The sequence below is a fragment of the Capricornis sumatraensis genome, chromosome 11 (assembly GCF_032405125.1).
Source record: "Capricornis sumatraensis isolate serow.1 chromosome 11, serow.2, whole genome shotgun sequence".
Taxonomy (NCBI): Eukaryota; Metazoa; Chordata; class Mammalia; order Artiodactyla; family Bovidae; genus Capricornis; species Capricornis sumatraensis.
Window position 1 is genome coordinate 100,339,875 of NC_091079.1, and position 15,074 is coordinate 100,354,948.

At 43.6% G+C, this 15,074-nt stretch overlaps 1 protein-coding gene across 7 annotated transcripts in view; it reads left to right on the forward strand.

The window, feature by feature from the left end:
* COL14A1 (collagen type XIV alpha 1 chain) overlaps positions 1-15,074 on the forward strand; it is a 231,080-nt gene that overhangs the window by 146,763 nt on the left and 69,243 nt on the right. For all 7 annotated transcript variants that reach the window (XM_068983360.1, XM_068983358.1, XM_068983361.1 and 4 more), the window contains 2 exons: positions 8,646-8,723; positions 11,472-11,558. In XM_068983360.1, the coding sequence (XP_068839461.1) occupies positions 8,646-8,723; positions 11,472-11,558 (165 nt within the window). The remainder of the gene's footprint in view (positions 1-8,645; positions 8,724-11,471; positions 11,559-15,074) is intronic.

Consider the following 15,074-nt stretch of genomic DNA (forward strand, 5'->3'; position numbering starts at 1 on the left):
TGAATGAATGAAGTTCAAATGAATGAAATGAATTCATTTAAATGAATTAAAACACGAACGTTTGAAGCTCTTGCAATATGCTTCCGCTGTATTATAGGGAGAATGCTCCAGAAATTAGACTAGTTTGTTTTCTAAATGAAAATTTTAATAGTAAAATATTTTTAAACTTCAAATAAAATACAGTGGCATAAATGGTTGGTTAATGAGAATCAAAACTGTGGATGAACCTCATTTATATGAGCAGATCCAAGTCTGTATAAAACATGTCATTATTATACATGGGAAATTGACATAAACCTCTCACGTGGGTTAGATTTGGGCATTTATAACTAGGTTCTTGCTATTGCTAATGTTAAGTTAACCCTTTTATCATTAATAATAAGGGATAATAATATTTTATCATCAATATTTAAATAATATCACTTTAAGATGCATTTTTTATCATATTTTTTAATCATGGATTTTAAGACCAAGAGACTTCAAAGTGGCAAAGAAATCACATTCTTTTCAGTTAATGCCTACAAAAAAGAGCAGTGAGCAGAAACTTTTGTTTTAAGACCACACACTCACAGTTAATTAGCAGCATTCTCCAATTTGAGTCATTCTATAATTAGAACCAATTAACCTGGAGGGAATTTTATTCTTGTAAGCAATTCCAAATATTCACATCTACGCTTCTCTTCTGTGTAACAGAATAATCAAGTTAATTAAGATTCACTCTTATTGTGCTTTCAGAGACCTGTAGAACTAGCCCGCTGTATGGAATTTTAGAAAGACCTGATGATTCTCAAAGTCTTTTAAAGCTGAAATCATTTAGTATTAATACAAATGAAATCTTCTAGTATATCAAATAAATGAAAATGATTAGCAATATGCTTCAGACCCCAGGGACTGTAGCCTGCCAGGCTCCTCTGTCCATGGGATTCTCCAGGCAAGACTGCTGGAGTGGGTAACCATTCCCTTCTCCAGGGCATCTTCCTGACCCAGGGATCTAACCCAGATCTCCTGCACTGCAGGCAGCTTCTTTACTGAATAGAAACCATGTCATAGTCTTCACTTGCAGTCACTACCTTCGACCTTACATCGCAGTATCTAAAAAGTTGTATGAAGAGTACTTTCTCAAGAAACACTTGCTAGAAATTAAATAGAAAGCCATCTGTCTGCATTTTTCTTAAAATAGGCTGCGTGTATCATGTTCTGCCTGTGGTATTGGCAACAGTCCGAGTAGCTATCACGCTGTCTCCTGATTATAGTTCATACCTTGCAATTACAGTGTTAAAATGACAGTTACAAATTAATTGTATTTCAAATTACAGTCTATGTAGTAATTTTACTCAGAAATATATGACCAATTAAATATTATGGAATTTAGTTCGGAAAGCAAAAACAACCATAGGTTTAGGCTCTACCAGTAATAAATCTTTACTTTTGCTCATGAAAGAAGAGCAATTAAAACAGCAATTAAACCCTCTGTGGTTAATGCCCACCCAGTAGTAGACAAAAGGGGATTTATAGAATCAGTCATTAAAGAGTGCTTTGTAGAGCTAGTAGGAAAAAGCTGTGGCTTTTGCTAGAATCTAGAAGTCTACAAAGGATTACTAGATTTTCAGTCTACCCACTTATTGAGGAATTTGATTATGTTGAAATGGATGATATTAGATTAGATCTCAAGAATGTGATTGAAAACTTGCTTGGTTTTTTTGGTTATTATCAATACTTGTTTCAGTGTAAGACAAGAGAGAAGCTTCAGTCTTCAGTTCTCAATTTAGAAATCACAGATTGCTAACATAATCTTGAAATACAAGTGGACTCTAACACCCTGCAAAAGGGGATGTGGAATGCACAAGCTTCGGGTCGTTCCAGAAGGAGTAATTATCATCTAAGAGAGATTAGTAGTTTACAGATCAGTAAAAGGCAATGATTCAAAAAATGCCAGAGGATGGAATGATCCTAAATTTTCAGTTTTTAAAGAATATAATCTTTCCATTATTTTAAAGTTTTTATTTCTTATTCGCGTATAGACAGTTAACAATGCTGTGAAAGTTTCAGGTGGACAGCAAAGGGACTCAGCCCTGCCTGTGCACGCACCCCTCTCCCCCAACTTCCCTCCCACCCCGGCTGCCACGTAGCGCTGAGCAGGGCTCCCTGTGCCTCCAGTGGGTCCTTGTTGGTTGCCCATGTTAAATACAGCAGTGTCCACGCCCACCGAACCCTCTGGCTGTCCCTTCCCCCGTCTGCCCCTCTGGCAACTGTAAATTCATTCTGTGAAGCTGTTTCTCAGGCCATAGTCTTTTTAAACCAAAGCTGAGTGGAGAAGAGATGAATGGATTTAGGGATATAGTAACTACTGTATTGATATTACTCATATTTGAACTGAAAACTTGTGGTCAGCAATGCAAGACTTTACCGGCAGCAAAAATTCTCCAGTGAGACTAAACTAATAAGCAGGCTGAATCTGGCTGTCCGAGCACACGGGAGGAGACGCAACAGCTGGGCCTCTCCTTTCCAGTCTTTGTCCTGAGAGGCTTCTTCTACTTTTTCTGATACCTAATGAAATTATCATGCTGCCAGTCAGAGATGATTCAAGAAAATTTTTGAGCTTCTGGCATTGAACATGATTCTTAGTATCTTTTGCCCGCCTTTCAAATCTAACACCTAGATAATTATACAGTTATTTGTTTAGTCCTCTGATGTGTAAATAAAAATGTTATGTTATAGAATTTTTAGTAATTTTATTTTCTGAGTTAAAGTTTTTATGTAGAAATCAATAGAAGACAAGTGAATGATCCTATAGAAACAAGTGTTTTCCAATTGTAAGGAAATGGCTGTGTTTTCACTCGACTGTGTCTTTTAACCCTTAAAATGATGATAGTGACTAAGGTGTATTGCCTAGTACGGATTAGGCCTCTAGAGAACGGGGTGGCAACCCACTCCAGTTTTCTTGCCTGGAGGATTCCATGGACAGAGGAGGCTGGCGGGAAGGCTGCAGTCCACGGGGTCACAAAGAGTCGGACACAACTGGCGGATAACACACACACGGACGAGGCAGTGTGAGCGTTTCTAAGATGTTCCCGTTTAATCCCCCAGTAACCCTAGGGAAATATGTCGTCCCCATTTTACAGATGCAGAAACTGAGACCTGGATAAGTTAGGGAGAGATCCCCTTTCAGATGCGAGGAGAGTGAGGTGTGAGGCTGTATTTGAGTTGCACATGGTCACTGCCCTGCATTCTGAGCTCTCTTGCATTAGGCCAGACTATGGCAGAGCCTACGGCAGCAGGAGGAGCCTGGTCTGCGACAGTGCCCGCGTGCCCTGTCTATTCACTGGCAAGTTCAGAAACTCCCCGTTATTTGAATGACAGCCTTGAAATAAATGTGATGAGAATGCGCCCCCCTCCCCAGCATCTCTGCACCTAACACTCTACTTACTACCAACAGCTGCAACGGATGTTCACTCTCACCTCCTAACTGAAGAGGGCCATTGTGGTTTCCCTTAAAGTCAGTAGGTTGACTGAGAGCAAGTGAAACACCCTGTTCAGTAGCTGGCAAGTGATAAGTGCTTAATAAATCATAGTTTGAAGGTGGAGTCAGTAAAAGTTACACACCAAATTGAAAGCAGAAGGCAGCATGGGTCCCCAGGACTCTTTCTCCTGTGTTCTCAGGGAATGTAAAGCTCTCTAAATATTTGCCTAAGATCAGGTACAGCTTGACTTCAAATTATAGGCTTAAAAATGATATGCTGGAAAAAAAATCAGAAGATGAAATATGGTACTGAGGGGGAAGTCCCTTTTAATTTCCAATCACAGATCACAGTGCCTCAACTGCCAAAAGATATTTCAGTCTTATTTTCATGCTAACATTTGACCCCAAATGACTTGCCTTTTGTGCTATGCCCAGACAAAAATGTCCAATAATGAAAAATGAGCATTTGTAATTGTCTAAGTATTCCCTTGAAAGAGATTATAACAAGTGAAAGTGGGAGGGTCTTCTTCTTTTGCAGATTTTTTTTTTCATAATGCTGTTAGTCACAAAGGAAAAAAATTGCTAAAGTCAAAAGGGGCTGCCTCTTAGACTCCTAAAGTATGGTTTATTTTGATCCATGCTGTCTTGGATTTTTAGGTACTCAAATCTGAGATCTTTGACATATTATCTCTGTAAAGTTTCCTCCATAATTTGTGTAAATGTGTGTTTAATTACTTCTGGAATAAAAGCCAGATTTAAAAAAATCAGTCCCCAGAAATGTGACTTGGAAAAGAAGTCTCTAAGTAAAGGCCGAGGAATCTAAACTATTACGAACGCAAAACAATCATGAATAAATTTGTTGTGCTCACACAAAAAAGGCTTCTGACTTCATCTGACTTGAAAAAGAAAAGACAGCCCACAAGCATTCTTCGAATGATAGTATTGGCCTCATTCAGCGCTTAGTAGGTAGTCAACCTCTCGAATAAATAAAATGAACTCATAAGAATCCCAGTAACTCAAGAGGGCAAAAGAAGTTTAGCCAAAGGTTTGTATGGAGACATTGTACTGTTATAGGTGATCGGGTGGTGACTGTTTATTTGAAAAACTTTAAGAAAGCCTGGTATACCCTAGGACTAGTGAAAGGCCTTGGCTTTAAATAAATCTTTTCATTCACTAAAATGTTTTCACACTGAGGGCTCTATTCAGAAATGGAAAATTTCTTAATGGATGAATGACTTACAGAATTAACTGAATCCAATGCTGTCATAATGGGACTCATTTAATAAAAGTCATTATAAAGTCAAATGGCATTGTGAAGTCAGGCTGGGGCATCTGCATTTTAAACATTAGACTAAAGATCTGTTCACAAAATAAACTGCAAGAAAATGAGGTGTGCTGTTCAGCTCTCAACAGGAATTCAGCTTTCAACATGTGCTTAAATTACTTAGGCCTTTTCATGCCAAGTCCTAATTTGCAGAATGGGGTAGACATTACTATTATCAGACCTCATAGTGAGGACGGGAAGGTTGAATGATACGGGTGAAGTCCCTGGGATGGTGCCTGGCACACAGCCAGGTTTTCAACAAATGTTTGCTGGTACTGCTGTTATTTGCTAAGATTCTTCTCAACCAAAATATTAAACAGGTACAATGACTGTGGACACAAACCGCTGTTATATTTCTGCTCTCAACATCACATCACTTTCATCCTTTTGACTTAACCGTTCTGGCCTCTGTGTTATATACTGCAGCTTATAGGTCAGCTGTAAAGGGGCTTCTCTACATGTTGCTTTAAAAGAGTGTTCATTTTGTATAAGTGTATTTCAGGAACTGTTCTACATAGTTCCCTTTCATGGGTTCATTCTGTTGTGGCTGCTATTATTGCTCTAATGAGCAGCTGCTACTGCATAGCTGCTCCTATTCTGCTGTTTTTACAGATGAGGAAAGCTGAGACTCCACCACGTGAGGCACTGTGTTTAAAACGGCTTAGCCTGTGAGTGGGGGACACCCAGGCAGTCCAGCACCGTCGCTTCTGGATCCCTGTGCTCCCTGAAGCACCTTCGCTGCTGCTGTTGCTTATGAAAATCAGCAGCCAAGTTCTTTAGCACTGCTTTAATTTTGAAAACCAAATTTTTTAAATTGAATGTTTTATTTTGTAGAGGAGTATAGCCAGTTAGCAATGTTGTGATAGTTTCAGGTGGGCAGCAACGGGCCTCAGCCAGACATAGACGTGCATCCCTTCTCCCCCAGACTCCCCTCCCATCCAGGCTGCCACGCAGCACTGGGCAGAGTTCCCTGTGTTCTTCAGTGGGGCCGTGTTGGGTTACATTTTAAACACAGCAGTGTGTACCTGTCCATCCCACACTCCCTCAGCGCCCCTTCCCCCATCCTTTCCCCCGGCAGCCCCAGCTTTCTTCTCTGTGAGTCCACTTCTGTTTGGTAAGCTCATTTGGATCATGTCTCTTTTGGTTCCACATCTAAGAGACGTCGTACGATGTTTCTGCTTCTCTGACTTACTTCACTTAGTGTGACCATCCCTAGGTCCATCCATTACAAACTTAATTTTTCAATGATCATAATTTAGTTGTGTGGCTGCCCTGAACAGACTGAAATGTCATGCCCCTTGAAAAAATAACCTTTTTAATATGGAAAAAAAAGAGTGTACTGAGCCATGCACTTATTGCTTCAAATAATGCAATGGTTTTATATTGAAAAAGAAAGCATGATGTCCTGATTTATGGATCTGCTTTCAACATTTGTGTTATTAATCTTGCAAAACCCACTTGGGAAAAGATGTTTGCAGCAAGGCGCAGTTCTTCCTGGGTGTGACGAGAGAAGCCCTGACTTCATTTTCTTTGCTGTCAGATGGGACGCTGGAGGCGCTGTTGGCAGCCTGCTTTCAGGCGCAGCAACTGCTGGAGTATTCTTGTCTGCATCCGGGGGACTCTTGACGGGGATGAGGGGAAATAAGGCACCAAGAAGTTTCCAGTTTTTGCTGAAAATACCGCTTGCTGAAGGCATCTTACAGATTATGTGGACCTGGGGATTGTCGTACTCAGTGAAGTCACAGGGGTAGAAGCATTGCGTGGCGTCTCTTACACGCGGAATCTGAAAAGGCGCGGTGCAGGTGAACTTGCACAACAGAAATGGGCTCACAGACCTGGAGGAGAAATGAAGCGGATCTCGTCCTTCTGCCAGCTGTGCCTGAAGTCACTTTTAGTTTTAGATGGCAGTATGGTTGATTTACGGTGTTGTGTCCTGATGCTGGCAGGGATTGGGGGCAGGAGGAGAAGAGGGCGACAGAGGATGAGATGGCTGGATGGCATCACCGACTCGATGCACATGAGTTTGGGTGGACTCCGGGAGTTGGTGATGGACAGGGAGGCCTGGCGTGCTGCGGTTCATGGGGTCGCAAAGAGTCGGACATGACCGAGCGACTGAACTGAAGCGTCAGTTTCAGGTGTACAGCGAAGTGATTCAGTCGCAGATGGATAGATGTGTGCTGTTTGCTGAGTCGCTCAGTCATGTCCGACTCTTTGTGACCCCGTGGACTGTAGCCCACCAGGCTCCTCTGCCCATGGGACTCTCCAGGCAGGAAGACTGGAGTGGGTGCCGTGCCTTCCTCCAGGGGTCTTCCCCACCCAGGGATCGAACCTGCGGCTCTTATGTCTCCCGTTGGTTTTCAGATTCTCTCCGCTGTAGGGTATTATATTGGACAGCAGGTCCTTGCTGTTCATCTTTTCTAATACATACTAGTGTGTGTCTGTTAATCCCAGACTCCTGAGTGCTGCTACATTTTTAGTTGCTCAGTTGTGTCCAACTTTGTGACCCCGTGGACTGTAGCCTGCCAAGCTCCTCTGTCCATGGGATTTTTCAGGCAAGGAGACTGGAGTGGGTTGCCATTTTCCTCCTCCAGGGGATCTCCAAACTCCTGATGACATGCAATATTTGGAAACAATATGGGAAGAAATATAGTGTTAGAAATGGTTAGGTCATGAAGCTAGAGTAAGCCCTAATGATATTATAATGATGTTTTTAAATATTTCAAAATATACTTTAAATTGTTGCCAACAAACATGAGTAGAACAAGACTGTCTAAATATTTATGGCGTGATCGATGGCCGGAATGAAACGCACAGCGCGGGTCTCGCGGTGCCGCCTGCGAGCCTGTCATGACACTCACCACGCTGTGAGCAGCATCTGTGTGTCAGCCCCTTACTGCCTGTAAATTCTTTGTGGGCAAAAAGCTGGTTTTGCTCATTTTCATATCCTAAAGGTCTATATGGTATCTGGCTTGCATTATACGCTAAAGAAAAAGTGGTCACATGTATGCTTGAATGATGGAGTCAGAAATAATCAACAAGCCTTCATGACTACCTGCTGCGTGCCACTTTCTTTCTTTTTTTTTTTTGCCATGCTACAAGGCATATGGCTTAGTCCCCCAGCCAGGGATCGAACCTGTGGCCCCTGCAGTGAAGCTGCACGCCCTAAGCCTGGGCCTCCAGGGAAGCCCCTGCATGTCACTCATTACGAGGAGGGCACGAAGGTGCCATGTCTTTGATGAGTGCCCACTCTGAGGGGAAATATAAGTAAGTGTACTGGATGGTGGGCGATGCGCTGTAAGAGAGATCTGGAGCCTGGTGGGGTCACAGGCACCTGGACTAACTGGTGGGCCACAAGGGAGGATTTCACCAGAGGCTCTCAGTGTTTTTGCGCGGAGATGGGAGGAAGAACGGTGACGAGTAAGGCAGTTTGGGTGGGGGACGGAGGAGCCGCTGACAGGAGTCTTAAATCACTGTGTGTTTGAGGAATGACTTTTCACATTCCCTCACTGTAATGCTAGGTTATGAATGCGTTGGTGTCTTTCCGTGTAAGGTGGCCCAGGTGGTAAAGGATCTGCTCGCAGAGCAGGAGAGCCAGGATCGATCCCTGGGTGGGGAAGATCCCCGGGAGAAGGGCACGGCGTCCCACTCCAGGGTTTTCGCCTGGAGAATCCCATGGACAGAGGAGCCTGCCGGGCTGCAGTCCACGGGGTTGCAAAGACTCAGACAGGACTGAGCGGCTAACAGCACTATGTAGCGAGGACTGTGAATCATTATAATTATAAACACAACACATCTTTCACTGGACAGTGTATATATGGCGTATATCTTTCACTGAATGACGGTTTTCTTTTCAAATTGCAGTTCCAGTTACAGATGTTTGACATTGTTTGTTCCACATCATGGGCCAATAAAGACAAATGCTGTGAGCTTCCTGCCCTGGTAAGAGTTCTTCTTTGATTACTTCTCTTTGCTGAAATTTTCTAAAGTTATATTTAATTGCAGTGCTGAAAATGAAATGCTGTTTCACAAAACTCACGTCACAGATAATCCATTATGATGATGATGATGAGAATTAAAAAGCAGTTAAGAAGGAGGTATATCTGGAATCAGCAGAACACACTGACATACACGGTGGGAACTGCCCAGCTACACGGGGTGCCACGTGCATAGAGTCCAGATGTTGCCAAATCCCATGGTTCACGAACCCTTTGCTGTTGCAGTAATTTTTTTCATGGCACCCCAGAGCCAAAATAAATACCTAATAATTCCGTATACGAGGCCATTAAGTCCGAACGTCTTCATAAGTGTTTGTATCTTAAAAACTCTGCTGTACGAAACACCAATATATTAATATATAGATCAAAATTATAAAATGATATACTTATTTTGGAATAACCACAGCTACTTACTAATGGGCTGTGTGTGCCTGTTGAGAATGCACAGTTTCTCAGATCTCGGAATCTGGTTGGACATCGCCACCCTCACTTCTTCCTTTTTTAAGAAAGGTATTTATTTATGTGGCCAGGTCTTAGCTGCAGCATGGGGACCTTTAGTTGCAGGTGGGACCCCCTCCCTGGTGAGGGGTCCGACTCGCCCCTGCACTGGGGGCTCAGAGTCTCAGCCTCTGGACCAGCAGGGAAGGCCCCACCTTCCCTTCCTTTCCACGTTGATTTTCCCGTGGTATTTGCTTTCCTTCATAGCAAGTGCTGATAAAACAAATTTACAAAGTTGGTTTCTTTTTGTCTTTGGGATTTCAGTTTCCCAACCTGGGCCATGGCCCCCTGCTGTGGAAACATGGAGTCTTAACTACTAGACTTCAGGGAAGTCCCTTCTAGTGTTGAAATTGTGACCTATTATACCTTGAGCTGGTTGTGTATTCAAAGTCCAGTGGGCACCGAATTTTGCTGTGTCTCTTGACTTTTTTTAAAAAAAACTCAGAGTGCCCCTGTGAATTTCCTGTAATGCCCCAGGCCTTCTTTCCACACAGTCTGGGAACCATAGTCATAATCTATTTAACTCAGGCAAAGCTGTTTGAAAAGTAAACCTTTTCTCATTATAAATACCAAATGTAACTCACTAGGGTGGGTGACTGTGTGTTTAAAAAGGGATTGTTCATACCTGAGCATCTTTAGGACCAGCGAGCTGAAATGTTGACCCTGCTATGTTTGGACGGGAGTCATGTCTTCATGGTTCAACCTGGAGCACGGTCACGGGGAAGACTTCATCAAGTCTATAAAATTTCCTTTTTTAAGACCTTACTCCAGCTCACCTCATCTGCTGCAGGCCATGTATGCGTGGTGACTTGTTTGAAAAGGGAGTGACTTTTTTTTTCATCAAAACAAGTTTCCATTAAACTATGGTGAGGGAGCAAAGCAGAGACACTATGATGCTGTGCGTAAGGGCAGGTAGAGTGGGGACTGTAAGGAAGCGCCCAGAACCCTACCCTGCATGAAGCAGACTGTAATCCCCGTGTCTCCTAGGAAGATCCCTGCCCTCTCCGAGCTGCTCTTTTCCCTTCTGTCACTGAAGGTGTGCAAGTCCCGTGGTAGAAGGACTCAGATGGAGACAGCGGTGGCAAAACCATTAGGCAGGAGACCTGCTCTCAGCCTGCTTGGGGGATCTTTCAGGATTCTTAAGTCTGTATCTCATTCAGGCTGCCCCAGGTATCAAGCCAGATACGTTAGCAGGGTTTTCCTTTCCTGCAATGAGCTGAAACTTTTGAATATTGTCCAACATTTGAAGAAAAGCATATAAAGGATGTTTGCTCAGACTCTTGGATTTCTGTTGTGAATATTTCAGAGCCTGAAAGTATTTTCAGCTTGGCAGTTTAATTATAATCTGTCCTCTCTTCAGCCCTAACAGTACCCTTTCCCCAAGATCTGAGAAAACGAAGCTCACTTTCTCTATCCAAAGGGACTGATGAACCTTTCTAGTTGTTCATCCTAGGGCGGACATCCTGGCTGTTGCTCCAAATGGGATATTCACGAATCATTCGGTAGTGCTTACCGGCTGCTCTGTCTTCCTTTACACGCCGGTAACTCATTCAGGCATATTCAGTCGGACCTAAATCATCTATCTTGTGGTGTCACCTGGCATCAGAATTCTCCAAGAGGAAATGACCTCTTATCCCAAAGCTTTAGGCTGGTGCTGTGGTGGTGGTCTTACTTTCAGCCACGGAATGTGAGCAGTAGTTGAAATTGCTGCGGGTGTGTGTGTGATGTGTGTAACCGCCATTTTATTTTCTCTTGGCTCTTGGTTTTAGTGTGGATGCAGTTGGTTTGATGGACTATTCCTACAAGTTTCCTTTTATCCTTTGAAATGGAAAAACCTGTTGTAACGCTAAGGAAGCTTTCAGGACCTTCAGTCCATGGAGAACCACTTAACCAGCTGAATCAAATAGCAACCAGGGTTTTTGGTTTTGCGCCTCCACTTCTGCCTTTCTTGCTTCGCCTGGATTCCCAAGCTGGTTTTGTCAACATCCTTTGATAACGACGATGATTAATGCCTTGCTAGACACCCATTCATTGTTTCTTTAAAGAAAAGGTTTTGTGGGAATATTCTCTGCCTTTCTAGACTAATGCTCACTGAAGGGTTTTTTTGAAGTGTCTCCAAAGGTTTCCTTTGAGTCATAAAGTTGTTTGTATAGAGCATCTTGTTAATAGTCATGCTATGTCTTTTTCCCTGCAGAGGGATGAGGAGGCCTGCCCAGAGCTGCCGCACGCCTGCTCCTGTTCGGAAATCAATAAAGCGGCTCTGGGACCAGCGGGCCCACCGGTAAGTCTTGCCTCATTTGACCTTAAGTGTTATTTGATAGTTGTGACAAAGGCTACTAATTTCCCCTGAATCATCGCTACGGCTTCCTTTTCAGTAGAAGCTACTCCGCTGCGTACATGGCCAACTTCTTGACCATTCAGCTTGAGACTTGATTTCTTAGCAATCATGCGAGTAAAGGTGACCTCGTGACTAAGTTCTGGCCAGGGAGAGAGAAGGTGAATGCACGCACCCTGGACGCTGCTCTTGAATGGGAGCCGAATGCCCTCCTTTGAGCATGAGGGGGTGGATTCTCTGTGGCAAGCAACGCTGCTGGGCACAGCATGGCAAGAAGAGGGAGGCACCAAAGGCTTTGCGCAGCCTTGCGCGATAAAGCCACTTGACTACACCGGACAGCTCAGAGTTAATATGAGAGAATAGCAAATCTCCTACGTTGCTTAAGGGCTACTGTTGACCTCCATAAAACAGTCAGGCAGCTTTCCAAACTAATAAACTGGAAGTGCAGTGCTGGACTGGCAGGTATTTCCTCTGAGCACTCCGTACACGCTATTACGATGTCTTAGCGCTTCCATTAGGAGAAGCAATGGCAGCCCACTCCAGTGCTCTTGCCTGGAGAACCCCAGGGACGGAGGAGCCTGGTGGGCTGCAGTCCACGGGGTCCCACAGAGTCGGACACGACTGAAGCGACTTAGCCGCAGCAGCAGGTCGCGTCCACTGTTGTTCTCGAGAAGTCGGCTGCCAGTTCCACTAACTGTCATTTTCCCGTGAGAAGTGTTTCCTCCATTAGTTTAAGATTCTTTTGTCATTAATGATCAGAAGTTTCACTACAGTACATTTGGATGCTGCTGTTTTGCAGTCTTGGAACGTTGAGGGCTTTAGGAATCTGAATACCGATGTTTCTGATACATGTTGGAGTTTTCCTGGTCATTTTCTCTTTAATTCCCCTCTCTCTGATCGTCTCTGTTTTTCTGAAACGCCAGCTAGATGTGCACTGTACTTTCTCATTTTACTCTCATGTCTTTTTAACCACTTTTTACTCTCTTGTCAACCTCTAATTTATTTTCTATTTGTGTTGCCAGGCTTTATTCTGTGTAATATCTTCAAAATTGCTTTCTGGTGTGCTGTGTGTTTAGCTCTGTTTAATACGCTGCTTAACCTAGGCACTGTGTTTCTGATTGTGATTATCATATTTAGTTTCTCTAGAAGTTATGTTTGGTTCCATTTCAAACCTTCTGGTCACTTGTATAGCCTCTTCTTCTTGTGTAACATTTTCAAAACCTTTTTCTTTAAATGCTTCCAGTGTGATTTGCATCCTCTGACCGTTTTGTATCTGCACCCTGTGTGGTCCCGACTCCGCCGTTTGTTTTGTTGGTAGGTTTACTCATGCTGTGTTGTTCCCACATGTCTTTCTGATTTTGGGGGGGTGTGTATTTGAGTTTGCATTACCTGAAACTTTCTGGGAATATTTTGAGCCCATGTTTGAGCTGTATTTTTTGAGAGAGCACATGTGTCTGCTTCTGTGAGTATCCTGGCCGTACAAACCAGCTGAAAACCAGTAAATTCTGGTCCCGCAATTGCATGAGAGTCCGTTTCTGGTTAGTATTTCTTAGTGGAGACATTTACTCCTCCCATAGCTAAAGTGGAGAAAAATCTTGCATTTCCACCTGCCAGTGAGACTTTCTGTGGTTGTTCTAGCTCACTCAAATTGCGGCCTTTCGAGCTCCTCCGCTTTCAGTCACGCTCCTGTTCTGCCCACCCTCTGCTCATCAGGGAGCCCGGCGCCCTCCTCACTGCCTTGTGCGGGCTGTGTGACGCGCGATTTCCAGAAGCCTCGGCCACCCTGCCTGCCCTCCCTCCGTTTTCATTGGCGCTTAAGGGCTCAATTCTTAATTAGAACAGCCTTTATTTTATTTTAAACAGCATTAATAAGCTTTTCTAGCTGGAGGCTTTTCAAGTTTTCTTCATCTGCAATGCCGCTGGAACAAGTGATAAAATAGTTATGTGTGACCTAAGAGTCAAACTTTGCACGGAGGAAAGAAGCAGCAGAGAAGCGGGAAAGCAGGGCTGAGCTCTGACATGCGGGGAAAGAAGAGGCAAACGAGAAAAGCCACTGGCGTTTTCAAGCATAATAAACTATTGAAGAAACAGTGTCCCAAACAGTATGGCTTCCAAGGTAACTCGGTGGTAAAGAATCTGCCTGAATGAAGGAGACATGGGTTCAATCCCTGGGTCGGGAAGATCCCCTGGAGAAGGAAAGGGCAACCCACTCCAGTGTTCTTGCCTGGGAAATCCCATGGACAGAGGAGCCTGGCAGGCTTCTTCCATGGGGTCGCAAAGAGTCAGACATGACATAGTGACTAAGAAATAAAAGCAACAACCCCCCAGTGTAGGCAATAAACCCTGTCTGATGATTTAACACAGTTGCAACTGTTTGCTTACTCAAGAATTTACCCAGTGATAGGTGCCAATAAAACTCCAGAAAAGCCATGGGGCGCCATGGGTGAAAGAACCATGTTCCTTTTGCCTCATCTAACCCTTTCTTATTAAAAGGATGAAAGTTCACATCCACAAACATTTGTTGAATTCTTGTCACCCACTCCACGATGAGGCTTAGGTATCAGGTGGAAAATAAGTTAGAAGTATAAAAAGGTTCCTGGATTTTGTAGACCTGGTACCTCCGGTATCTGAGAGCCAAATTGCCACGTTTGGACAAAACCTTCAAGACAAACCTAAAAGACAATCATTTAAGATGAACAAACACAATTAAAAAGGTGTGCCAGAATGAGTATGTTAATTGGAATGCGCTGGGCTTCTTGCAAGGAACAGAAAATTTGACGAATGCAGTGATGTTGATCATTGGGATGCTGCTGCTGCTAAGTCACTTCAGTCGTGTCCGACTCTGTGCGACCCCATAGACGGCAGCCCGCCAGGCTCCCCCGTCCCTGGGCGCTTGAACATTCATAATTTGCTCAGCAAAACACCTAGAGGTAGATGGTCCCAAGCAAATATGGCTGCTCAACAACTTTATCAAGAGCCCTGGCATGCTGCGATTCATGGTGTCGCAGAGAGTCGGACATGACTGAGTGACTGAACTGAACTGAACTGAAGCTTGTTCCAGCTTCCAAATTTGCTTTCTTTAGACTTACAGCTTCTTGATCATATTGGCTCAAACCAGTTAATATGCCCATTCCTTGGAGGCTGGGCAAGCTAATCTCTGTCTTTATAGCAGGAAAAGGAAAATGGAGAAGGATGTCAGAAAAGAAGCTTTGATAACCAACCGACAGTGTCTGCCACAGTTGGGAAAAACATTTGCATCATCTGTAACAGTTAGGGATGTAGTATCCAAATATGTGAAGAATTTCTGCACATTAAAGAGAAAAAGACGCGTAACCCAGTAGAAAACTGGGTGAAGGATGTAAGTTGGCAGTTGTGTTGAGATAAAATGCAAATGGACAAGTGTTATGAAAAGATGCTCAATCATAGGAGTCTTAAGGGAAATAAAAATTGAAATGGGAGCAA